Source organism: Solea senegalensis, linkage group LG20 (assembly GCF_019176455.1).
Source record: "Solea senegalensis isolate Sse05_10M linkage group LG20, IFAPA_SoseM_1, whole genome shotgun sequence".
Taxonomy (NCBI): domain Eukaryota; kingdom Metazoa; phylum Chordata; class Actinopteri; order Pleuronectiformes; family Soleidae; genus Solea; species Solea senegalensis.
Window position 1 is genome coordinate 16,463,999 of NC_058039.1, and position 26,222 is coordinate 16,490,220.

Consider the following 26,222-nt stretch of genomic DNA (forward strand, 5'->3'; position numbering starts at 1 on the left):
TTATCAATTTGTAGACGGGTCCCCTTTGTCACGCATACCACAGATATCTGATTTGGACAATATCGACGTTAAAGTTTTATTTTCCCTTCATTTCCTCGTGCTCTCAATCCTCTCTGAGTTCTCCTCCTGTTGTGACGGTTGATTCATTCTCTCTCCTCCATTTCCTTCATCAAAAACAAAATGCAAAAAAAGGACAAACGGAGGGAGAGAATGCAAAAATAAACTTCTCTTTTCTTTTTTTTTTTCTTTCTTTCTTATTTCTTCCTTTAGAATTTGAGAATGCGATTATTTCCAAAGTCAACGACAACGATGACGCCGTCGGGCGTCACAGCCACACCGGAGGGGCGATCCATCTGTCCGAAGCCACTCCCCTGTGTGCCAAATTTGCATAAGAAGTTTCCGTTGGGCTCAAACACTTGTACTCGGTGGTTGCGGGAGTCGGCCACGATGATGCGGTTCTCCTGGTCCACGGCGACGCCCTGGGGCCGCAGGAACTGTCCGTTCCCGGTGCCCTCGGAGCCCAGGAAGCGAGCCGACTGGCAGTCGGGCCGGATGACCAGGAGCCGGTGGTTGTTGAAGTCGGTCACCACCAGGTGGTCCTCGTGGTTAAAGGCCACTCCTCTGGGAGAGTCAAAGTGTTTCCATAGCGCGCCCTCAAAGCCGTACTTATTGAGGAAAGAGCCGTCGGGGGCAAACAGCTGCACACGGTGGTTCCTGGTGTCTGAGACCAGGATCTTACCCTCAGAGTTGACAGCCACGTCCCACGGATAGTTGAACTGCCCGTTCTTGGTGCCCTTTTCCCCAAACTTGAGCAGGAACTGGCCCTCAAAAGTAAACACCTGTCGAGGACAAAGCAGATGTCTTACAGTCGGAGTACAGAGGGCATTCACACTGTATACAAATTTGCACTTTGTGTGTCGATCGCTTTCATTGTGAGTTTTTCGTACCTGCACTCGGTGATTGTCCTTATCAGCCACAATGATTCGTCTCTGACTGTCACATGCGACCCCGGCTGGCCGGTCAAACTGTCCGGGCCGAGAACCCAGAGAGCCAAACTTGTGGTGGAAGGCACCACAGGGCTTGAATATCTGCAGAGGGAAGGATGCATTGTATTAGCACTGAGGAGCTCTCCCTCACCTTTCAATACAGAAAACTAACGAGGTGGATACACATTTGGATCATCTGCACAAAATATCTGATTTCTTTTTTTGAAAGTCAGGAACAATTTACTGAATTGTGGAGAAACAATAAGATGAAGCTGTACCTGTATGCGGTTGTTGCTGCGATCAGCCACCACCACGTAACCCTCCTTGTCCACACTGATGCCCCAAGGACGACAGAGCTGACCGTCTCCCTCCCCCTCGCACCCAAACGAGGACACTTGGGAACCCAAAGAGCCGTAGCTCCGCCCGGACTTCACGAGGACACTGAAGGGGCTTCCCTGGATGTGCTGGTTACACACCAGCACCGAGACGAGGTGCTCCCCCTCACATTTGGGGATATAGCTGATGGTGTAAGAGCCGTTCTGGTGGTCGGCCACCTCTGCCGCAGACAGTGTGCCGTCACCTACAGACATGATGATAGCAGACAGCGTGTCGCCGCCGGACAGACGTGGTTCGCCGTCGTGGTCATAGCCAATCACGGTAAAGGAGGCGGGCTTGCCACGCAGCGCACTCTTCAGACCCTCGCCGTGGGCTTTGGTGACGGGGGCAAAGGCTCCACTGCTGATGAGGCCCATGGACTGGATGGCTATGTGCAGCGCCTGTGGGAACCATCACAGAAGATAGTTTATGGGTTTCTCTGTCTTAAGAACTGTGGTATAACAGATTTCAGTTGTGCAACATGAGATCTCACCTGGTCTGGAGGAGTAAACATGAAGCGATCGTCCTCCTGCGGCTGAAGCAGCCCCCTGAGAACCTTGAGTTCATGGATCTGTGTGAGCATTCGCTCCCTGGCCAGCAGCACGTCCAGGTGGTGGCCCTCGTCCAGCACCTGGCTGACGGCGGCGATGGTGCTGTCTAACTTGGTCAGACTCTGGTGCAGCTTCTCCACTTGCAGGTACAGAGACTTGGCCTTCACCTGACGAATCTTCTCCACCTGAGAAGCACATGACAAAGAGACTTTAATGATCTACTTATTTAAACAACATTAAATGTAGGGTCATAAACACAGAGTCTCCAGAGTCTGTTACTGCAAACTGGTCACAGTGAGTCTGACCACTAGATGGCAGCAGTGCAGTGACCACACAAGGTCTGCCTGCACAATAGTGATACTGTCAGAACGCACCAGAGCAGTAGAAGGAGATCTTGATGAGAAGTGACATTAGAGCTCGGCAGTATAGTGAATTTTTAAATGAAGCATAGAATTACACAACATCATTTACACGGTCACTGTAAAACTGTGACTGTGTAAATGATGCAAGTGGAAGTGGTGTCTGGTATATAAAAGGTATGTTGATTATATTTGATGTCTATCCATCTATCGACCTACCACTGTGTCTCTACTATTAATCGATGAATCACCTATTAATCAATTACTAAATCCACTGTCAATCATTGTGATAACCAGTTTATCAGTTTGAGGGGTTTTTTTTATCATTAAAACAAGTTCCATCTTTTTATAGCTTCTTGAAAATGTGAATATTTTCTGGTTTCTTTGCTCCATATAACAAAATAAATTATTAAAATGTACATCTTATCATCCACTTCCAGGTTTGGGCAAAACAACAGGACCAAACACACTGATTAATCGAGAAAACATTTATCAAAATAATCATTATTTCCAGCCCCAAAAGCCCCAAATCTGTGATGTTCTTCAAACCCTAAACACAATTGCACTAATGATAAATACATCTTTCATGTCTTTCTAAACTTACTTTAGTTTAATTTAAAATAAACAGTTTTTTTTTAAAAGCCAATCGTCACTGTAGTCATGTATAAAGTTGATATACATTCAGTATGTGTGCTGTATGAGTCATTTAAGACGTGTAAAAGCTAAAAAAAAGAAATGTAACAGATGGTAAGAGAACAAAGCACATCTGTGTCAGACAAACTGAAAAACAACAAAGCACCAAACTGACTAATATTTTATTATTGCGGTGACTTATTCCCCTAAATTGTAAAGACAAAAAAAACACATTTGTGTTAGCATAAGAAGGCGGATAGAGTTACAGTAGAGTCAGTGAGAATAAAGCGTTACAGCCACAGCCTGAGCTCTCACTTCTCCTCACAGAACAAAAAAAGCTCAACACAATGGGCTCACTGGCTCTTTGGTTATAGCGACTGTGAAAGAAACAAAGAGCCTAAAAGAGAGTCTGCCTTTGTTATTCCCCGGGCAATAGTGGAACTGCAATTTGCATCTGTGAAACGACAGTTACACTTTATAGTCAGTGAAGACAAAGACTCCAGTTAGGCTTTTTGATGGACGGACGACTAGTTCTTTAGCTCTTATGTTCAAAACAACCTTTGATAGAAGTGGTTTGTATTTCAGCGCAAGAACTAGAACTACTCACAAGTTCCATGTCACATGTCGGCACAACTCATATCAGCTAGTTTACACAAACACACCCACTTTTACACTTAACGTGCGCTCGTGTTCTAACGCTGAGTCACATTTTACCGACATATCAGAGTCATGAATCCCTCAAGCATATGATGACACGGCGCTGACTCACTGCTGAGGATTCTTCCAGGATTCAGGTTCGAGTTTTCCTGTCAGCATTTTAAATCTTATTATTAATAAATAATTTTGAAAGTGATTATTTGATTTTCTGATTTTTCAGCTTCTTAAATGTGAATATTTTCTGGTTTCTTTGCTCCATAGAACAAAGAAATCATTAAACTGATGAGTGTGCGTGTCGCCTGTAATAACTTCATCAGGTCAGGGATAAAGAGCGTGTCCTGCAGGCGAGTAAAAGGGATTAAAAAGGGAACATGGGTAAGCGAAAACCTTCTTTGTGATACTTTGACCTGCACAGACACACACAGACACACACAGACACACACACACACAGCTAAGATCTGACACACAGGTCAGCTTTTACAACGTCACTAAACCTGCTCTGAGGGAAAGGGGAGAAGTGAGACCGCGGTGAGCTGGTGGGTGTTCGGTGTTCGGTTAACTTAACGAAAGCAAAGCAAAGCAGGACATACATAAGTACGTAAATGCACCATCGCACATATTCCAGTATCCGCTTGCAGCTATAGATCCTACAATTGTGTGTGTTTCTATTAGACCCTTGACTGATTCGTCGATATTCGTGTCATTTTATATCCGTTTTATGACGTGTTTTTGGGTTAGAGATTTGAAAGCATGTTGAGCCAGAGCCTCGGGGCCAGCAGCTGTTTTTCTTTGAACCTTAAAAACCCTCTCTCATTCACACAGGTTTGTCTGAAATACAACTGTGGGTCAAAGAGTCAAGAACACTACGAGCTTACATGCGACTTGTTTACCATCACATGTAAAATAGAAAAAGCCGGTACTCAGAAGAATAAGACAACAGCAGCAAAATTCAGGACGGTACATTTCTTTTTATCAATTTTATGCTCCGTTACATTTAAGAACTGGATGTTTTTAAGCGAATGCTAAACAGGAAACTGTATTAACCTAATAAGCTGAAACAAGATGTTTCACCCCCTAGTGGAGCGGAGGTGGACGTGCTTTATTTAATAAATCAATTCGCCCCAACTAGGTTCTCATGGACATGAAGGTAGCCGCTCACCTTCCACAGTAGTTCACACTCCCTCTCATCCAGCGCTTTCTTGTGTCTCAGGACGAGGGCCTTCACCTCAGTCTGCACCACCTTAGCCTTGATCTCCACTTGCTCTGCCATGGCCTGGACCTTCTCCATGCTCAGCTGGAAACACAAAAGAATGATATGATCTTAAGGATGTGGCACAGAAACGAACGAAAGAAGGGCTGTAAATGTGAGGATGAGTAAAAGAAAAAAACACACACAATGAACTCTCTCTCAGCCACTCTGCAGGAGGGACAGAGACTTGGACGTGAATATGTAGATAGTTAAACGCAGCAGTGTGTGGTCTGTTTTATTACTCAGGTGGGACACAGATGACGCGCAGAGAACAGACAGGATGCACATGGATGAGGAAACATTAAAAGAGAGGACAGTGACACTATATGGGACATCTTCCTGAGGAGCAAACACCTGCTCAGGTTTTTGTCATTCTAAGCGCACGCTTTAACAGCTGCTTCACACGGGACAGGAAACACGGGTCAGGAATAGGAAGTTACTTCACACGGCACAGAATCACGCTGCTTCCTTCAAGGATGAAGCCCAACTCGCTCAGTATTAGATTTGATAGCCACTTCAAATTCAAAAATAACAACTATGATTGGTCCTGAATTACACAGATTTTATGAGCAGTGTGAACACATTTTCACTTGTTTACATTAAAATCGTTGGCTAAATGCACACATTTTTTCTTTGTCTTCCTCCCTTTTCTGCCCGTGTGTTTTATCTGGCTTTTCCTCTGGCGTTTTCTGGGAGGTCACAGGGTGAACTGGACCTCACAGGCACGAAGGGGAGGGCTGGATAAGGCTTCCTTTGTGATATCGGCCGCAGGGATCAAAGGTCACTTAAACCTCTACAGGTCATGATCCGCATCCCATGTCTTAAGACGTATACTGCCCACCCCCACTGCAGCCCCGGCAAGAACAAAGCCAGGCAGCAGGGGTCTTTTCTGTTTTGCCTGGCCTTTTCAGGCTGGCAGCTAAAGGGTCAACTAAATCAGGCCCCCTGAGAGGCAGCAGCAGGGAGGGAATCCTCAAGGAACTAAAGGGGAAATGTATCAGAAGAGAGAGTGAAATGTAAAACAGAATTTTATTGTTTGTGCTTCGATTTCTTCCTCTTCTATGTTTCCTTCTCTTCTGTTCTCCTCGCACTCCTCGTCCCGCGTCCTGTGCTTCTTGGCCCCCGCGACTTCTCTCCGCCTCGGTATTGCCGAAACGCCGTCTTTTCTGCTTCCGCCTTCCTCTCGATATTCCCAGAAGAGCACAGATTGGAACACAATGAGGGTCAAACTGACCAATGGCACCGCGGCGCGAGAGAAAGCACCGGCCAACCAGGAGGTCACAAGTCCGGGGTCGGAGGTCAGGGAAGATAATGGGTGTGGAGTGGGCAGATATTTCCTACCTCGGGGGACATGAGAGTGTCTGTGTGTGTGTGTGTGGGTGCACGCGTGTGTGTGTGTGTTTACATATTATCTGGCGTCAGCACTTAACAACGGTGGTGACCTGGGACAGAAATGGACAAACACACAAACACCACGAGGTGTTGCCAGATGGTCGGCAGCGTTTCTTCTGCCTCTGCTGCAGAAAAACATGGCACTGATATGATTTGTACTGGTTAACAAGATTGAGTATGTGTTATCAAAACTGTCATTTAAGCCACAGCAAGACTGGAACTGGATTTTTGGAAAATGCTGGTACTGGTTTTATGGAATCAAAAATGAATATAGTAGCTGTTTCACTGTTTTATAAATCCATTTAAACCGAGTCTAATGTTGTATGAGTTCATAACAAACATCTGCTTCTGCATTTTCTGCAAAAACAAAATCATATCCACACATAATGAACATTATATCCACAGTTGTAGGTGTTATACTCGGGCTGCTTCACTCAGCCACTGTGTTAATAATCAGTCGGGTTCTCTGTTGTGATATCTTTTGAGTGTGAAGGACTACTAGTGACATAAGTGCCCGTCCATTAAGGTACAAAGTGTGGCCCGGTCACCGTGACACCAGAGAACAGGGATAGGTGAAGCACGAGCCCCGTGGAGGAAGATAGCGCATGCCAGCGTGTCACGTGACCTCAGTGGAACAACTAGTGTTTCATGTTTCAGTCAAGGTCATGACACTGCCATTTTCTTCCAGGCAAAGCAGGAGGCGACCCTTCATGAATGTGACCGAGCAATCACTGTTTAGAATGCAAGTCCACAGCATTAGCTTAGCTTAGCCGCAGAGTTTGCTGCTGCTGCTGGTTACATTTTTCCATCAGTTTGACGCTCATTAACTTTCTTTTCTTTAACTGATTGGTTGAATAGCCTTTAGGTCAACGTAGATGTAAATGTAAATGTAGCAGCTTTTAATGTTAAAGGGAAGAAACAAAAGCTGCCGGCCCATCTATAATTATGCAAATCAAGAGCAGAAGTGTGTGTGTGTGTGTGTGAGAGGGTGAGTGAGTGAATGACACCCATGGTAGGGCAGTGTGTGTTCCACATATTTTAAAGAGGAGTGGAATTTTCCTTTCTCTGAAATCCTTTAAATGCCTTATCTACCCTCCCCCATCCTCCCTCTCTCCACTCCTCCTCCCCTTTGACCTTCAGCCCTGCCCCTGCCAGACCTCACCCCATCTGACCCGCCCCCTTTAAGGGCCAGCTGGACACCTCTGACCCCCAGGCTTCCCAGCAGCGCAGGACTGGTCACTCTCAAACATATTCAAGCTGATCACCTCTACTGAGAGAGAGAGAGAGAGGGAGAGAGACAGCTGAGCTGCTCAGCTTCTCCTCAGTCTGTTGCATGAATGTGGATTTATGTGGTTTGACCTTCAGGGGATTGTCTTTATACCAGACCTCAGAACTCCTTTGTTGAGCAGACTTCAATCAGTTTGAACTACAATGTCCTACAATGTTAAACTGAAGAATATCTGCTTATATATCCAAACTTATTTAACAAAACAAATAATTCAAGGCATAAGTGATTCAAAGCACTTCACTCTGAAAGTGTCTGTGCCTGAGTTCCCGTCTCACCTGCACAGCCTGTCTTCCCTGCTGCGCGTCTGCCAGCAGCTGAATGGTGATGGCTCTGCAGTCCTGCACGGCATCCTGCAGGTAAACAAAGGTGTGTCCCATGTGACGGCCCACGCTGCACTCCCTGCAGATAGGCACCGAGCAGGTTTCACAGAAGAACAGGAACACCTGGAGAAACGAGAGTCACAAAGGGAGAAATGAGTTCTGGAGTCAATGATTGTTCAAACAGAGAATGCTCTGGTTGTTATTATTGCAGACTGAGGAAAATCATGATAACATGATTTCTTTGCCGTTCAAGGCCTTGAATTAATGTACGATACTTTTTAGATAATTGGACTAAACTATATTCCTTCACCTGGTTATTTCATAACTGACCTAAAATATACCAAACTGACTCCAAAACAACAAAATATTGACCTGTTAATTAGCATATTCTTGGACAAACAATAATTACTACATTACAGAAACACATCTGTCATCACCATAAATTAACGAGAGGTTGTCATTAAGCTCTGGGAGAGCTACTGTGTCGTGAATCAACAATGACACATTTAATTTGCAGTGTATAAATGAATTACAAAGTTAAATGTCACCATCTCCCCCACACACACACACGTATACGCAGGCACACAAAGCTAATTAATGAGACTCTACTGTGAAAGATTAACAGGGCATCCATATGCAGATGTGACCAGGGAAGCTCATACAGGCCTCAACACCCCAGAGAGCCTTTATCAATCAACACACAGGAGCAAAAAAGGAAGCACAGGAGGGACGTAAGGCCACCAAAACTGGATCAATACCCATCCTTGACCATCTTTGGACATCTGAGCATGAGAGCTATAAAAGGGAATTTACATTTTTTTTTAATTACAATCAAGTTAACGTCTCAGTGACCAAATCACATTTGTTTTTTTCAGCTTTACCTGAAATTGTATGATTTGCTTTTGCATCTTTAGATTTACTGTAAGTGCACTTCTTAGGACACTTCCATTCATTTAGACAGCCTCATCAAAGCCAAAACCGAACCACAATTCAAACCTTAGCCCTAAACCTAACCAGTTCCTCAGAAATGGTTCTGCCTCATTAGGACCAGGTTTTGGTCTCCAGGAGGATGACTGGTACTCATGACAACATCAGTGTTTATCCCACAAAGGTAAAGAGGCAACAAATAAAAGTACATACACACAGCATATGAATGGGTATGAAAGATGAGTGACATGAGTGTGTGAATGGTGGTCATCAAGACTAGAAAAGTGCTCCATAAATGCATTTACATGGAACACTATGAACATAAAAGGCTATATAACAGACTACATAACTAAATAAGAAGAAATCACTCACACACACACGAAAAATATTTAACATTTAAATTCCTGTCGCAGTCTTTTCTGATCTCCGCCGCGGCTCACTGCTGACTGACCTGTTGCTGCTTCCGTCTGTTGATAATCTGCTGATAATCTACAACACGTCTGATGTGGTGTCAAGTTCTGTATCCCTGAGGTCGGTCATAACTGTGCCATAAACCCGCAGGCAGGCAGGTGTGATAACGACTGACAGGTACACAAGCTAATCCACGCTGATCTGAGACAACCAATCACATGTGAGGGAGGGAAAAGATGACGGGTCGTGTCATTGCGTCAGTGCAAAGTTTACAGACATCTGATCAAGGTGTAAAGTAGGATTTAAACGAAGGAGGTAAAAAGGATGTTTAAAAGTGGTAGATGTATGATATGACAGATGGAGAGTAAAAAGCAGCACTGCTGCACGACACAAAAGGGCATCTGTCCCTGGGGATGAGCAGAGTAAATGTCATTTAACCTTTGCTGGAAAAAACCTAAGCTTTGCTTTAAAGCCCCTTGTATGAATGCTGATTGGCTGTAATGGACGGCTAATTAAATATGCACTGGCCATCATATCCCAAAGAGACACCGGGTCAATGCTCGCCAATCGCAGGAGACCTGCGTGGATGGGGAGGAGCCTGCAATCAATCCATCAATAAGAGCCGTTACCCGAGGGACCTGCAAAATCTAATGACACACACACACACCTCCCCCTTTATCTGATTTCCTTTCCCTTAAGCTCCCCTTGGATCCTTTTCATCTTCCTGTTGCCATCTCTCTTTCTGCTGTTCTCCTCCTTCTGTTGTCTGCTACAGTCTCCGTCACTCAATGCCCTGCTCTCCTGCTCCTCTCTTCTTCTTCTTCTCTTCTCCCGTCCTTTCCCACCCCCCACTGACACCCCCCAAATTCCAAGTACACAAAAGCGAGGAATGCTGCCAGGCCAGCGCAGAGGTTATCGGTTCAATACTGACTCAACAATATAACCAGATCATGTACGCGTGTTTACTAAAGTTTACTAAGTTATATTATCAGCAGGTCGACATTTGACTTGTGTTTATTTGGATTCATTTGAATTTTACTCAATTACTTGTTCATAGTACTTGCCTGAAATGTGAAGTTGGTTTCAACAAATTAATGACTAATTTATAAGTAACCATTATTTTCTCGAGTAATCATTTGGTCCATAGAATAAAATGTCTGAAAACTTCATCAGTGTTTGTCAAGCCTGGAAACAATGATGTTCTCGAATGTCTTGTTTTTGTCCACAAACCAAAATGATTCAGTTTTTAATGATTTCTTTGTTTATATGGAACCAAAGAAAATATTCACATTTAAGAAGCTGAAACGATCAGAAATCTTGTTTTAATCATGAAAAAAGCTTCAAATGCTAAATTGTTTCAGCTCTACACTTAATACTAGGATCTTATCTCTGAACATTGTATCATTTAAATGCATAATCTATTGCATTTAAGATGACAATTCAATTCAGTTTGAGACTTATTTTTGCATTAAACATACAGTAGTGAGTATTAGTAGTAGTATCTGCATCAGGAACGACTAGTGATGACCCTAGTGGAGACTGGATTAATTAATCCAATTTAATAATTTATTTGTGATGATATAGAGCAAAAAGAACTAGTAAACATTCACATATTAGAGGCTGAAAAAAATCAAAGAGCTTGTTTTATAACCACTTAATCGATTACCAAATATTATTCACAATTAATTTAGTTAGTTGTTAATAATCTAAATATCTGATGGATTAAAGTGAGGACTGACCTGAGATTATATAGACAAAAAACGCTGACTTGCTTTGCCCTTATGTTTGTGGACGGAGCGAACGATGAGCTTCAGCTAATGCTAATCACTTTCATTACACACAACCTGCCACACGTAGATTAGTGCGACTGGATAGCTCCAATAAAATTTGCTAATCTACTCAAGAGCTCGGTAGTAACAGCTGCCCCGAGCGACCAATCAAACAGCCAGCCATTCAGTGCAGTTTGATTGCCCCTATACATTTAGCAGTGTTTACATCCCATAGTGCAGAGGCTTCCACTGAAGCAAGTGATTCCCAGTTTCCATTTTGGATTAAAATGTACCGGTTTGAACCACTTCCTGCTTAGATAGCAGGTTTTCAAGAATGGAGAAAGTTGATTTTGATGACCTCTTTCATGCATTTAAATTATTTAGATTTAAAGTCTATAATATCTCTCTCTCTATATATATATTTAAATTATACACAGTATATTTTAAAACAATGAATTGCATTGAATTTAGACACAAAATGTAGATTGGAAAAGCCACTCTTCAGTCAATGCGATGATCTGTAACATGACCGAAAGCATGCTGAATTAATTTTTCTCAAAACTAAACCTACACAACATTAGGATCCACGCTAAACACGATGACACTGATTATAATCACATGCAGCACGCAAAATACTATATCCACGATGTTGATGTGTAAATATGGAAAAAATGGAAAACAGAAAGGTCACAGGTCTATAACTCAAAAAACACTGGAATCGCGTTACACTGAACAAGATCCTATGACAAAATAGCTGACGACAGAAGACTTCAAATATCTTTAATGCAATCTGCAGCTCACGTGTCAAAAAGCGCTATAGTCCTCGAGGTAAAACACACACAGAAGGCTGTAAATCACATGACACAACAGAGCCTCTTGGAACCGCTAGTCAATATTATCGGCCCCTTTCAAACGGAAACACACTGGTCACGCTGCCTGTCGTTTCCAGAGAATCAAATGAGCTGAATTACACTGTTGGCATCCACAAATGAGAGGCATGATACACAACAACAACAACAACAACAACAACAACAACACCTGGGCATGTGAGGAGAATATGCTTCTCCATTTCACGCAGACATCGATCCTGCCTTTTAACCTCTTACTGTTAGCGGGGAGGAATTTAGGTGCAATTTCTTTCCACTTAGAAAAGGCCGTGTAAGGCGAGATTTTCAGTCTCAAAATAACCTTTACAAATTGCAGGCAATCCCCTCAATCGACAAGAGGTCGGCAGACGGCAGTTGCTACGGTTACCTCCCTACTACTGCCTGCGATCATTGTGTTTTCAAACACGAAAAACTTTCCGTTACTAACACACCTGAACCATTCAGGTACACTGGACTCTCTTCTGTGCACTGGTGATAAAAGTCCGAGCAGGGATTTCTGTTATTAGACGAGGTGATGCTGAGACTACAAGTAAGTGTTAACAGAGCTTTTCATTCACAGCCGACAGAGCAGTGGCCGCCGATAAGAACCAGCGTCAGTCTTCAAAAACAGGGTCTCCATTTCTGACCGTTCTGACACTCACGTTTGGATGGCAGGTGATTTTAATGAAGAACAGGAGTTGAATTGATGTAGTGCAAGTGTGAAATAGATGTGATTAAAGACACCGGTCACAGGCCACAACCTAATTTCTAACATTTTATCCAAGTCTGCGACAACTCCAGCCACCACTGCCAAACAGAGACCAGGAGGACTTGGAGGCAGTGGAGACCCAAACAGGAAGTAGGGGAAAAAAAGAACACATGACAGAGATGACAGACAGCAGTGCTACAATGTCAGCTTCAGAGCTACAGTAACCGTGTGACTCCTTGTCAGCAGTCACTGATGTAATGAGAACTTAGAGCGACTGTCGAGACTCACAATCACAAGACTGCAAGTCAGCAATACAGTGATCCACCAACTTAAACCCTTAGTGCTCACGCGGCACAGATCAGTGCCACAGGTGCACAAAGTGGGAGTAGTGATAATTGTAAAAAAGTCACAAAACAGACAATTTTTCTTCTATTTTTGTTCCTTAAAATGAGCTAAGCCAACTTTGAAATGTGGTGTGTTTCCAAATTTCACAAGATGTGTTTATATAGTCGGTGAAAATGGAAACAAAAATCCTGTCATGAGATTGCTTATAGGTTGTGCTGGATATAAGGCACATTCTAATAGCATCTGTAGATATGTATTGATATAGTAATGGAACAAAAAAGCCTAAACACTCTGTGTTCTAAGGGTTAACAGTGAAAGGACTACATGGAAAGATCCTGTTTCCCCTGTGTTTCTGGCTTCCTCTCCTTCAATCCCACCATCACATTCATCATCCCATTCATCACCAATGTTTAGTCAAGTCTAATAAAAACACAAAAAAACACATTCTCCGTGAGCCAGGAATACAGCTGCTCTGTTAGACACATGTGCTACCAGAAAGCAGGTATTTCACAGCCAGGAAACGCACACGCAGGACCACACTGGACACGTCCGAGAGCGCATGTGACGCAAAAGGAACTGTGGAAAAACAACCCGAAAAGAAGTCAATTAGGCGCGGCGTCACGGTAACAAAGTAGTAAATTCCACAGCGAGAAAAAAACCCTGCAGGGAGACTTTCACACAAGAGTCGACTCACCTACACAATTGATTTATTACACATTTACATATAAACACCAACAAACCCACACAAGTGCAAGTGGTGCGTGCTGATGTGCAGAATACACAACAGAGTAAAATGATGCAAGCGCAATGTGAGGCGGACGGACGCCGTCTCAGCAGCAGCAGCAGCAGAAGCAGCAGCAGCAGCAGAAGAAGCAGCATAACTCTGAGCGGCAGAGCTCAAATACATCTGGGGGGCGACGATGTTATTGTATTTCATTAGTGCACCGGATGTTTCTCGTTCTATTTCCTCTGCCCATTACACTGCTCCGTGACAGATTTACACTAGGCCCCACCCACCCATGCTGGGTGTTGGTGTGTTTAAAAATATTGTGTCGTAAAGCAAAAGCATACCACTGGAAGGAAACTACAAGCTTAGTTTTGCTGCTGCCAGATTTGAATAAAAATAGATTAATCCGGGGAGTTAATGTTATATTTTCCTTGGTTTTGTAACATATTGATTAAAGTGTGCATCCTTAAAATGAACAGTACAAGTATTCATACATGCAAAGAGCCAGTGATAATTCCGGTCGACTCGGAAGCCAAGTATTGATCGTGATCAGTCATATGAGTAATTAGACTGAACAGTAAAATGGTTAATAAATAATGGAAAGTGCCCTTGACAACAATCACTTCATATGTTAACGTGCAGCACACGAGCCTAAAAAGGTCAGGAGATTACACAAAAAATGAGATTATTAAAACTTGAACTGGCTTTGCTTTATTGAAAGCAAAACACGCTGAAAAACCTGAGATATACTTTAATAATGCTAAAGTAAATGCATGATGGCTTTGTGCTCACACAGCAGCACACTGCATACTGCAGTAGGTTCCGCCCACCCCTCGTAGGTAGTGGGGAACTGGGGGAGAGGGCACGAGCTCAACTAGCCAGTAAAAATCACTCTGTGCGGCATTTGCTGGCTGCGTGCAGAGCAGAGTGGGGGAGGGGACACGCCGGCGTGTAATGTCACATTGTGGTGCCAGAAAGAAAAAAAATCAGGGGGCTGCTCTGGGAGGCGAGTAAACACTTTTCCCCTAACGGTGACAGGCGTGGACGTTTGCAGTGCTCGCGTCCATGTGCCGTTTGTTTCCGTTCTTACTCGACTGAAAATGAGAGGTTTGCATGAACTGAAACTCGATCCATGTCCATGCAAATGAATGGAATGGAATTTGAAATAATGCAAGAGCAAAAACCCCAAAGTACTGCTTTTATTTCACAAGATCATATGTTAAATGATCTGTAATGGACTAATGCATTAAGTAAAAAAAAAGTGTGTAATCGTTCTTTATACGATTAATAAAATTCGCTGTTTTCTGTGGGATTTCATTTCTCCAGTAGCACTGTGAAGAACATGAATCCTAAAAATGAAGTTTGTTCTCAACCGTTTTCATTATATTGTCTAACGCATCAGGTCTATTTGCTCGCTGTCAACAGGGAGAAACAGGAAAACAGGAAGGGTTAGAACGAGACGGAGAAAGATAAACTCGTACTCCAGGACGATGTCGGACGATGGTGATTTCAGGAGGGCAGTTCCTGTTGGGGCATCTTCACTTTTGCCATTTACTTTTCAGATATCTGTTTTCTTTTTAAACCCGTCTGTCCAGACTTCCACTGGCCGTTAAACTCGCAAGACGCGTTTATTTGACCAACTTCATCGCTGGTTTCAAGCACTCATCTCCCAAATAAGAGTAAAATAAGTCATCATGTCAAGAGTGCGTTTGATATGTTGTTTTATTTGTGGTCAATTAACAATCCAAAAATGTTTTCTGCATCAGTCCAGGTCAAATAATAGCTCATTATTAATGAGTGTATAGTACTTTGATAATTTTGAATAATGTGCTGTAGGTGTTACAGCGTTATGGAAAAGAGTGAAATAAAAAAAGGGGAGCAAGAAAAACAATTGTCAAAGTGTTGAGTTGCACAACTCTGCCACGCCTCATTTCAACACATCAGGCAGAAGCAGGTGTCAATAGACTCTGCGGAGACACTCTCAAAATATTTCCTTCCAGAAAATTCTGTGCAGATTAAGAAACTGTGTTCTCCGTTGTCTAAAAATCTGCACCCGTAATAATAATAATAACAACAATAATAATAGTTATGGTTTGGAAACTAGAGGCAGAGTGGAAGATTAGCAAATGGTCACAATTTATGTAAAACAAATAAATAAGACAGCCAAACCTAAACCAGTCTGGTATGTTAAGGCTGGATAATCTGTCCAACACCCAATCCCAACATTCCCAGCAATCCCATTCCCAGGAGTACCATCTGCCACACAGAGCTCCTTTTATGGAACTTAGTGAAATCATCATTTCCAAACACGCTCCATTCTTGTACACATAGCTTTCCCCTTCCCTCTCTGTTCCCTCTATCTCTCGCTCTCGTTTGCTTCTCACTGCTATTTTCCTTCCTTCCTCCTCCTCCTCCTCCTCCTCCTCCGACGGCGCCCCGCCCTTTCGTGGCAACCCCTGTTGGCTTCCTGCCATGGACGCAACACGCACGCGGACATGCCTGCCGATGTTTTGAAACTCTGCCAGATACAACAAGGGGAGGCGGTGGCCGCAAGCCGGCTCTCTGATTGGTCAACCCCCGCACAGCGGAGAAGGAAAACAAACCACAGTCAGCTGGCCTCCTTACCCAGAGAGCATGTGACTGACTGTAGTGTAATGAACACTCCAGCAGGAGAGAGGTAACAGATAAGGAGAGCACAACAGTTTAAAGCGGCAGAAGGAGAGAAAAGGGAAAAAATATGAAAAGAGTAAACGAGGCATGAAAGTGAGAATGAGAAGCCGTGGGAATGGAAATGTGGAGCAGCTGCGATGTGAAAAAACAAACACCTCTCTCCACTGAAGTCAAAACCAGTTATTGTACGTTACAGTTCCCATTAGAGAGAAAAACAAACAACCCACACACACTTAAAGAGCCTCGATACGTAACGATCACAGAAAACAGTTTAATGCCAATCACAGAGCTACGACACAGACCACAATCACACAGCGTCACGCACACTGCTCACAGCCTGGGTGTGACACTGACACACACTCACACACATATATACACTGTATATGGGCCTGCATGCCAAATTGGCAGCCTAAGGAGTGTGACCCTTAGGGGAAATGTTTGTGTGGTGACACAAGCAAGTCCAGCACAACACAAATAGCACATGTAGCACAGCCCATAATATTACCAACAGCAAGTCACAAAAGTAGATTAACTCCTTAAAACAACCATCTGTGCGTCAGAAAACAATGATGCAACAGTCAATATTTACTTAAAATGTTCATTTTTTTAGTCAGGAGTATGAATATTTACAGAAGCCAAAATAGAAATATTAATAACTATGTAGATGGATGGATATACAAAGAGAGTCTGGGAATTTGAGTTATTGTTTATGTGCAGAAGCTGTTTGTTACACAGAAAGTTCAAGGTTGGACCTTTGTAGAAAAGGACAAAACCAACAAGAACAGGCATTGTTGTGTTTGTATACATGCAACGTAGGTCGTCACAGAGCTACATCGACAACTGTGGAAAAGGCAGTGCTGGTATGACACACAGCTGTATGGATGTGTGTGTGTGTGTGTGTGTGTATACACATACATATATACATATACATATCTATATACATACATATACACACACACACACACATATATATATATATATATATATATATATATATATATATACATATATATATATATATATATATACACATATATATATATATATATATATACACATATATATATATATACATATATACATATATATATATATATATATATATATACATATATACATATACATATATATATATATATATATATATATATATATATATATATATATATATATATATATATATATATATATATATATATATATATATATATATATATATATATATATATATACATATACACACAAGCTCCCGGCATCATTTCAACGACCATTTATATTTTCTTCACTTTACAATTATTCTATGCTACTCACAAACTTGAGTCACATAAATTTTATTTATTGATGGCCTGCAAGATGTGAAGATGATTTCAACAAAAACAAATTCAGAAATTACAGGTTTAAAACTTGCTTGAGAGGAAAAATCAACTCTTCCCACAATATTTATGAACACAGTGCTGGGCCTGATATTACAAATCGTGCCAAGAAAGCTGCACAGTGTCGCCAAACCAGGGTCGGGAGTTTTAACGATACACGTGTTAACAGCACAATCTCACCGAGCGGGGTCAAATAATAGCCAATTAAAAGCCCATTTGTGCCCCCGCCACTGAGTAGGAAGCAGCAAGGTCCCGGCTTCTCAATGGGTTTTAAATCCCGTTGTCAAAGAGAATGTGATAAATGCCTTCCTTTCTCTCCATTAAATTTATATGGGCCAAAGTCCGCAAATGGACATCAAAGCTGGAAGACACACACACACACTGCCCCTTTGCCTACATGAAACACATTCACGACACACAGGAAACAGAGAATGCTCTTTAATTACTGGCACATGCTGCACATTAGAAACTCTGGAAGTCCAACTTCATATAATCCAACTCTGCTGGCTGTGTGGAAACGCACACACACACACACTAAAATCCTCTTCAGAGGATAACTACCTACAGATGGGAGATACTTTTGGAAAGGAAAAGGCTGGAGCCGCACACTCACAGGGATACTTCCAGGAGTGATGAAATGTAATCACTTGCCCCTCAACAGCAACAGCTGCTAAATCATGTTGAGGAGACTCTCTGCATGTATAATGCCCATTGTCTCTGACACAGAGCAGCCAGAGGGAGCACTGATGAGAAAGGCAGGAGTCGACAGAGGAAATACCCAGGGAGTGAGAGTGAGTGTGAGTGTGTGTGTGTGTGTGTGTGTGTGTGTGTGTGTGTGTGTGTGTGTGTGTGTGTGTGAGAGAGAACAGAGAACCCAGGAGGTACAAACTCAAGTTACAGGAATTCCTCTGGCCTTGTATCAGCATCAGTGTTGGGTTAGGTTTCCTTACAAACATTCTCTGCTGGGTAGCTCCAAAGAAAAGGGGGGAGGAGTAAACTGATGATTAGAGAAGCCAAACCAGCGTGGGTCTGAAGTGATAGTGTTTACCTCTACACAACAACACAGCGGCAGAACTTACAAAGAAAACCAACTGAATAACATGTGGACTCTCGCCGTTTATTTTACTTTCAAACAGAAATGCACCACGAGGAGACGCAACTGTGCTAATATCAAGATTTTAAAACACTTCTTAAGCAGCAAACAACACCAAAGTGAACCATCAAATCAAAATACACAAGTTGCAAATAGAATATCGATTTAATCATTCAAAGATATTGTATTTTATTCGTTTGAAAATACACTTTTTGTTTGCAATGATAGGAATTCTTTTGTGCTCCCTGATTTGTTCTTTACAACAAAATAATTCTAAGTATCTTATGTTTATAATCTGATAAACGTTAGATTTTACAATTTACAATTATTTTATCAGGGGCGTTGTGGGGACTTGGGAACGACTTCCAGAAGGACAGCGACTCAAAGCCTGTGACTACTTCCATTAAGGAAGTCCATTAAGCGCTCGCTCCAAAACTCAAAAGCCAATCAGCAGGCAGCTTCCTAAGCCCCGCTGATGGACAGAATCGCTAATAAATAAAAAAAAAACACAGAGCAAAGAGCACAAAAAGAGTCGGGGCAAACACAATCCACATCATTGCAAAGAAAAAGTGTATTTTTGTACAAACAAATAAAATATAACATTTGTGTATTTTGACCCAAATCTAATTCCATACAGTTCAGTGTGGTCATCAAAGTGCTTAGTTCCACTTCACCTCCTTCTTATAGCACTGTGCTCATTGCCCAGCAACCATGTGTCTGTCTGCTCTTCTCTGCTAACTCTCCACCTACCAATGCTTTCTATAGAGAGACTAGACCTGTCAGAGTAAAGCCATGCTCATGCTACCTCAGGCATGACGTCGCTGTATTAACAACAATTTAATCTAAACTACAGAGGCACACACTCTGAGGGATTATTAGCAGCCTCTTGAATGGAGCAACATGAGTACTTGTATGTCGGACGCCACTTTTAAGTAATCCAATTTTCCATCGCGACTTCAGACACAGCGTGGCTTCTCTGACTGCCACAGTCACAGTTTCTCTAATGGACATCTGACATATACACTCGTGCACACACAACATATATACTCTTATCAGCGCGGAACCGGCTCCCTTTACTGCACTCGGACTCTTATCTCTCCAACTGAAACGCTTTCTCTCACCGGCGATCTGAATAGTCACATCACCAGGGAGCAAATGACCAGTGATAAAAAAAAAAAATACTTACAGACAAGAAGAAGAAACGTAAAAATTCAATTCAAAAACACAGTACCAAATGCTTGTCTTCAAATTAACCCGCACTTAATTTCTCTGTGTTTTATTCTTCTAACTGTAGGTGAGTTTTTCCCTCTGCACACGGAAGATCTTTTAATTGTACACCCATCTTAAAAGAGGAAGACCAATCTCTACATTCCCCTTCTTGTAGTTTTTCTTCAAAATAAAAACACACTAATAAGTGTAATAAACACTTGCCACATGGCTTTAAATACCAAGCCAAATGAACAGCAGATATTATGGTGTGTGTGTCCTCTACCTGGTTTGGTGTATTTTATGAGTGGACTGCGGACACAAGCTGTGCACCTTAAGTGTAATCAAAACTATTACTTAAGGGCCTTATAATCCCTTTATTACACCCACTCTCGACAAGCAATAAGAAAACAGGCAAAGTGACGATTCTAAAATGAACCACCGTGGGGGGGGGGCTGAGTGTGCAGCTTTTCAACAGCTTTTAATAATGATGAATCAACATGCACAGCAGAGGGAGAACAAATGGGGACTGATGTCACCTTCACTCTGTGTTTTCTCGTCAAAAGTATGACTTCATTTATTAACAACTTCTATTAGTTTCCAGAGATCACCGTTGCTGCTCGACAAACTAAATTCTATTATTTTCAAAATATAATAACCAAAAAAAAACATCAACGGCGGCACCATCAACACGAGCCCTCCACAACATTCTAAGTGCTTTCACACTCTGCTACTGTAACACGTGACTACACCTAATGGATTCATGGGACATATGCATTTACATAGTTTGGTCTAAACACACATGAAGCCGCAAAACTGAAATGTAAGCTCGAGACAAAAGTTAGTGTTTCAGCTCTGACACAAGTCATCTGGCCTGAAAACATGACTCACAAGACCACGTACGCACCTAAGACACACGCATGACTCTTTAAATATAAAGACTGTCCACTCTGCAGGTGGGTGGAGTTTGCCAGGTCGTTATAAAATGCGACAGAAAGCGATATGCTTTAAACCAAATCTTTTTAGTGTGGCTGTAACCTGAGTGAGCTTGCACAATAGTCCAGTAGGACATATGGACATCATATTAAACTACATTACCACACACACCAACACCTTCTCTCCAGTCTTGCCATGTCCCTGCAGGAGTATTCACACGTTCACATTCAGAAAATTCTGTTGGGCGAGTCCCAGCTGTTTTATATTAACAATGTGCCTTCAAAATATTCAAATACTGAAATGTATCGGTTACTGTTGGCCAAGAGTGACAGTTGGCAAGACACAACTTTAACAAAAGGCCAACTATAACGCTGTATTTATTTAAGCCGTCGTAGCAGCAGCAGCTCAGAAATGGAGCTGGTTGTTCACAATAATAGAGCTACTGTCATTACTGTTCAGTAAAAAGAAAGTCGACTGTTAAAAATGAATATTTTCACAATGTTACACAATCTTCTCAACACACACACACAGTGTGTGCAGACGTTTTCCATTTTTCTTGTGGTCTTACATTTATTATTGGTGCCTGTAACCATCACCCGCAGCTCAGTGTGTTAAAATGTGTTTTTCTTCTGGTTGCCATAATTGAACTGAAACAACCACTCTCTCTGTATGCAATAAACATTTCTTGCATCAACGGCCTCTGAATTTCTCTCTATCAAGAAGTTTCCACAACATTCCAGACTACAGAAATAACTCCTTCACCTTCACTGGACAACAACATTCAAAACAATAGCATCTCTTAACACTCACACGAAGGGTGTTACATAATGTGGGAAATACACATCGTCTAATGCAAATGAGAGTCTTTTGTAAATTTGCACTGGATAAACAACCTGCGCAAATTGAAACTTAAGCAAACACTTTAAACGGATTTCCTGACATCAAATTAGCATATATGACAAGTATAAACTGGTTGTTCCAACAGACTGATGATGGTGACAGTGAGGAATTCAAACATCTGATGGACGTGGAGCAGGATAATGGACAATGACTCTGTGAGCTCAGTGTTCGTGAGCCAAGAAAGAAAGAGTAGCCTTCTCTTGTGTCATTCACCCCCCCAGGGCTGAAGCACAGTGCACGAGGCATTACTGGGAAATGAAGCCGTTACTGGGAAACAGAACCCACCTATTTACTGGCACTGGGTGGGAGCTGTGACTGGGAGGAGGGGAGGCAGCCAGGTTCTTAATTATACTGAGGACAAGTGAGTCATTTATTGACACATTGGCTTTCTTGTGCACACCGATTAGAACTCAGGTTGTCTTTTTTAACTAAGACATTTATACCATCTTAAAACACAGCTCTTTGTATCTTATATCTTATACCCTGTATCTCTCCCCCCGCCCCCGCGTCTCATGCACAGAATTTGCTTTCAAGTTGCCTCGACCAATGCCTCGTCCACTCACACAGACTCAAAGCAGCATTGTCTCTCAGGTCTCAAGCTTGTGGTCTTCTTTAGTGTCGGGGAAACCCTTTGGAGTCAGTATTCCAACAGAATTAGATTCTAGTCCATCAGTGGCAAAGGTTGCGGGGAGGGTGGGGGCGGGGGGGCACTTGGGTCAGGTCAATTAGAGGTGATTATTGTGATTGCCCAGTGAACACACACATACGCAACGCGTTCTCACGCACACCCGAATGACAGGTACACAATGATTGTCATGCTGAGGTCCGTCTTCCACGATGACAGCTGCATGTCTGTCGAGGTGGGAATGTGCACTGCTAAGTCACAAACTACCCGTGTTATGGCTGCTTCTGACAGCCTTTTTTTTAGATGATCAACTAAAAAAGATCAACCTGTGGCTCTAGAGCTCCATGTGGCTCTTCAGCCCTTCTACAGTGTCTCTGTGTAGCTTTGAATAAAAGCTGAACGCCTCTGATTTGGAGATCAAGGTGATAAATGAGAAAATGCTGATTTTAACCTTTGAACAAAAGCACAAACTATCGCCATCATGTGCTTGCAAAAAGCCAACAGAAGCTCTGCACACAGCTCTTGAATTACACAACAGAGGAAAACACTATGTGAAATAATTCTGTTATTCTGAGACGTGTACAGTAAATAAAAATCTCAGTATTCAGTATCTATTATTTCGAAGAGATGGCGGCTAATTAACTTGTCCAGGTTGCTGCTCTGGTCGCAGAGCTGCTTTTAAAAAGGTAAACAATTAATGGCAACATTGCATCACAAGTGTTTGGCTGTACATGTGTGGAGTCTTTTAATTGGTAATATGAGATAGTAAACAGTCCAATTAAAACTCAATTATGATAGTGCGTGTAAATAAACTGTGTAATTGTCTCTGCACTTAAGACACTTCTATCACTCACTTATGAGGATGGACAAACACTTTTTTCCCTCATGCCTGCCCTTGGACAATAGGAGTATTCGCCAGCAGCAGGACAAACTGGCTTCTGCTCAACAGAAACCAGAAGTGGTTCAAAAAATGACATTTCAGTATCCCCCCTCCTCCTCCTCCCCAGTAGGATATTTGTTTTTCTTCCTGACCATAACACTAAAGCAAAAAAAAAGGGGTTGGTTTCCTGTGTAACCGGCCTTTGTAGTTCACTCCCCCAATCACATGGTCCAAAACAGAACACTGGGCCTCAGCTCCAACTCGTCTTTCCCCATTATCAGAGGAAAAACTGGATCTCCATAATACGTCCTTGGATAGGACTTCTAACGGTCAGAGAAACATGTGTGCAGTTACTACATGGGCCTCTCCCCTGCCCTGAATGGATGGTGTGGTACAGATTAACAGACTGCATGCCTGCAAGTGTGTATATGTGTGTGTGTGTGTGTGTCCACATATGGACACACACACATATACACATATATGCACACTTGCGTGTGTGTGTGTGTGTGTGTGTGTGTGTAAATCCAGCTCAACACACGTGCCCGTTTGTCTCCAGAGAACTGGGTGAAGAGCCACTCAGCTCCCTTTGAACCTAAGGCCATATGGCCCCTAGTATGCTTCCACACACATAATGCTATTACGCTATAGAGGTGTTTATCTTATCCTTCTACTCCTGCTGAGGATAAGTGCTATAAATATGAAGTTAGGTCAATGAAATGTGTGAACGTGTGCACACTACGTAGTGGACGAGCAGCTGTGTGAACGTGATGCCACAAAAATGTTGGGATAAAGCATTTAACTTACATGTGTAATGTGCATATATGTGTCCTTTGATGGACTGATACAGCCCGGCTTCTGTCTTTCTTTTTATGGCAAGGCACCAACTGCTATTTCATGCTCTACTCACCTCATTGTCATGGTGCTGGCAGAAGCTCATGTGGTCCTGGAAGAGTGACAGCAGGGCAAAGTTGTTCTGCAGGGACTGGGCGAGGGACACCGACACCCCGGACTGGCCCTGGTTGCTGTTGGAGTTGACCCGGCCCAGGTGAAGGCTCTCGCCCAGGCGCTCAATGAAGTGGTCCTTGGTCAGCCGCACCCGCTGGTGAGCCCGCACACAGTTGTCACACAGATACTCCTGGCAGTCAAGGCAATGGGAGGTGGCCGGGTTCTCCTCATCACAGGAGCTGCACTGAGGCTCTCCCAGGTGGTGGGGATGCAGGAGGCCTGCATGAGGATGATGGAAGCCCGTGGAGCCTCCACCTAAGCCTCCCCGGTGGTGGTGGTGGCCGTTCTTGTTCTGGATCTGGTCATCAGAGCTCACCACCACATCCAGCAGGTTGCTGAAGAGGAAGTTGGAGGAAGGCAGGGAGTCCACCCCGGCCTCGGAGATGGACACCTTCTGGTCGCAGGTGGGGCATCGCAGCTTCAGTGGGTCCCCAGGACTGCGCTGGCCCTCCAGGCATTGCCTGCAGAAGGCGTGGAGGCAGGGCAGGACGTGGAGTCTCCTGGTGGTCTGGCTGGAGGACGATGAGGTATGTGAGGATGAAGATGAGGTAGAGGAGCTCGAGGAGATGGGAGCTGAGGATCCGCACAGTTCCTTGCAGAGCGGGCATGTCTGCAGGTCCGAGTCTGGGAATGACGCCATGTCCAGCATTCACGAAATACAGGCTCAATAATTTACAAGATGAGCAGCAACGACGAGCGTGAAGTAATCATCTGTTACGTGTAGAAAAGAGTGTGCTAATTGAGGTAGATTCATGAGGTATTTTAAGTCAGCTCAAAAAGTGAAAACGGTGCTCGACAACATACAGATTCCTCTCTGTACGAGACAAAACAGGGAGGTAGCAGTTCTTCAAAACATCAAGTCAAACAGAGTTTCTGAGGTAACAAAAAAAAGAGAGATACATGCAGAGAAGTAAGGCGTCTGAAGAGGAATCACAGCAACGGGGCAACACTGGACAGTCCGTGGAGAGAAAAGGTCCGATTGTGCTTCTTTGAGGATCATAAAATAAACCCGAAACTGGAGCGACACTGGATCGGCGTTGAAGTACACGGAGCTCCGTCTTTCCTCCCCCATCGACTCGGCAACATGACTGCGGAGCTCTGCGCTACTAATGAGCAACCGGGCGAGTTCAGAGATGTGTTTTATCTTTGGGAAATTCTAATCTGCACTTAAATGTTAAGCCCGTGTCTTCGCTGCGCTTGTATTCGTCTCTCTAGTCCACCATTAGGGCTCGTTCAGGCGGCGTCGGGCGCAGCCAACTGTCGGTTAGTAGTAGCAGCACGAGCCTCGGACCGAGAGACCGTAAATTATTCATCAAAGCAAGGATCTCATAGCACGGTGCGAGACGTCAGGGCACCGAAAACAGACGCGGGTAAAGCCCGAACATCTAACAGGACCTCTGTGACGAGCCTTCGTGGGTGAATTCAGGGGTGCACCTCGTGAAGAGGCCGCTTCCAGCTCTCCTTGCCTCCGTCCAGTGCGTCGGCTGCTCTCGCTCTCGCTCTCGGGCTCTCTCTGCGTGGAGGAATGCGCAGGGTTTTCCTCCGGCGACGGTGCCCAACAACTGGGAGAAACTCGGCCCAGCGACCGTGCGGACCTCAACTACGTTCCTTCACTGGTTGTTGTTGTTTACTGTAGTGGGAATGAACATAAATACAACTAGAAGGTGTGTGACTAAGTGTGAGTGTGGTCGCGTGCTGCTCAGGGTGCAGCTCCTCGAGCCGCTGTAGTCCAACTGAGCAAAAAATGGACCCACTTCCGCCCTGGGAGAAGTGCGCGCCGAACGCTCGTGCCCGACAACAAAGGGGGCGTGATCACGACCGCAGTCAGCTAAAGAGTGACAGACAAGCTGTGTGTGTGTGTGTGTGGAGTTTGGCCTCCAGCTGAAAATATCGTAATTCTTTCAAAATTAAACCGGGGAATGTGGAAGGAAATGAAATGAAATAAAACCCGGAGTCATTTGTTATATTAA

At 43.4% G+C, this 26,222-nt stretch overlaps 1 protein-coding gene across 1 annotated transcript; it reads right to left on the bottom strand.

The window, feature by feature from the left end:
• Positions 1–265: 265 nt before the first annotated feature.
• On the bottom strand, positions 266–25,989 carry trim71 (tripartite motif containing 71, E3 ubiquitin protein ligase). Its single transcript, XM_044053078.1, has 7 exons — positions 24,155–25,989; positions 7,766–7,933; positions 4,721–4,855; positions 1,855–2,097; positions 1,265–1,762; positions 948–1,088; positions 266–839 (listed from the first exon to the last, which is right to left on the bottom strand). Exons 1-7 carry the CDS (start codon positions 24,899–24,901, stop codon positions 267–269), a joined length of 2,505 nt encoding a protein of 834 aa, XP_043909013.1. The 5' UTR covers positions 24,902–25,989; the 3' UTR covers position 266.
• Positions 25,990–26,222: the final 233 nt, after the last annotated feature.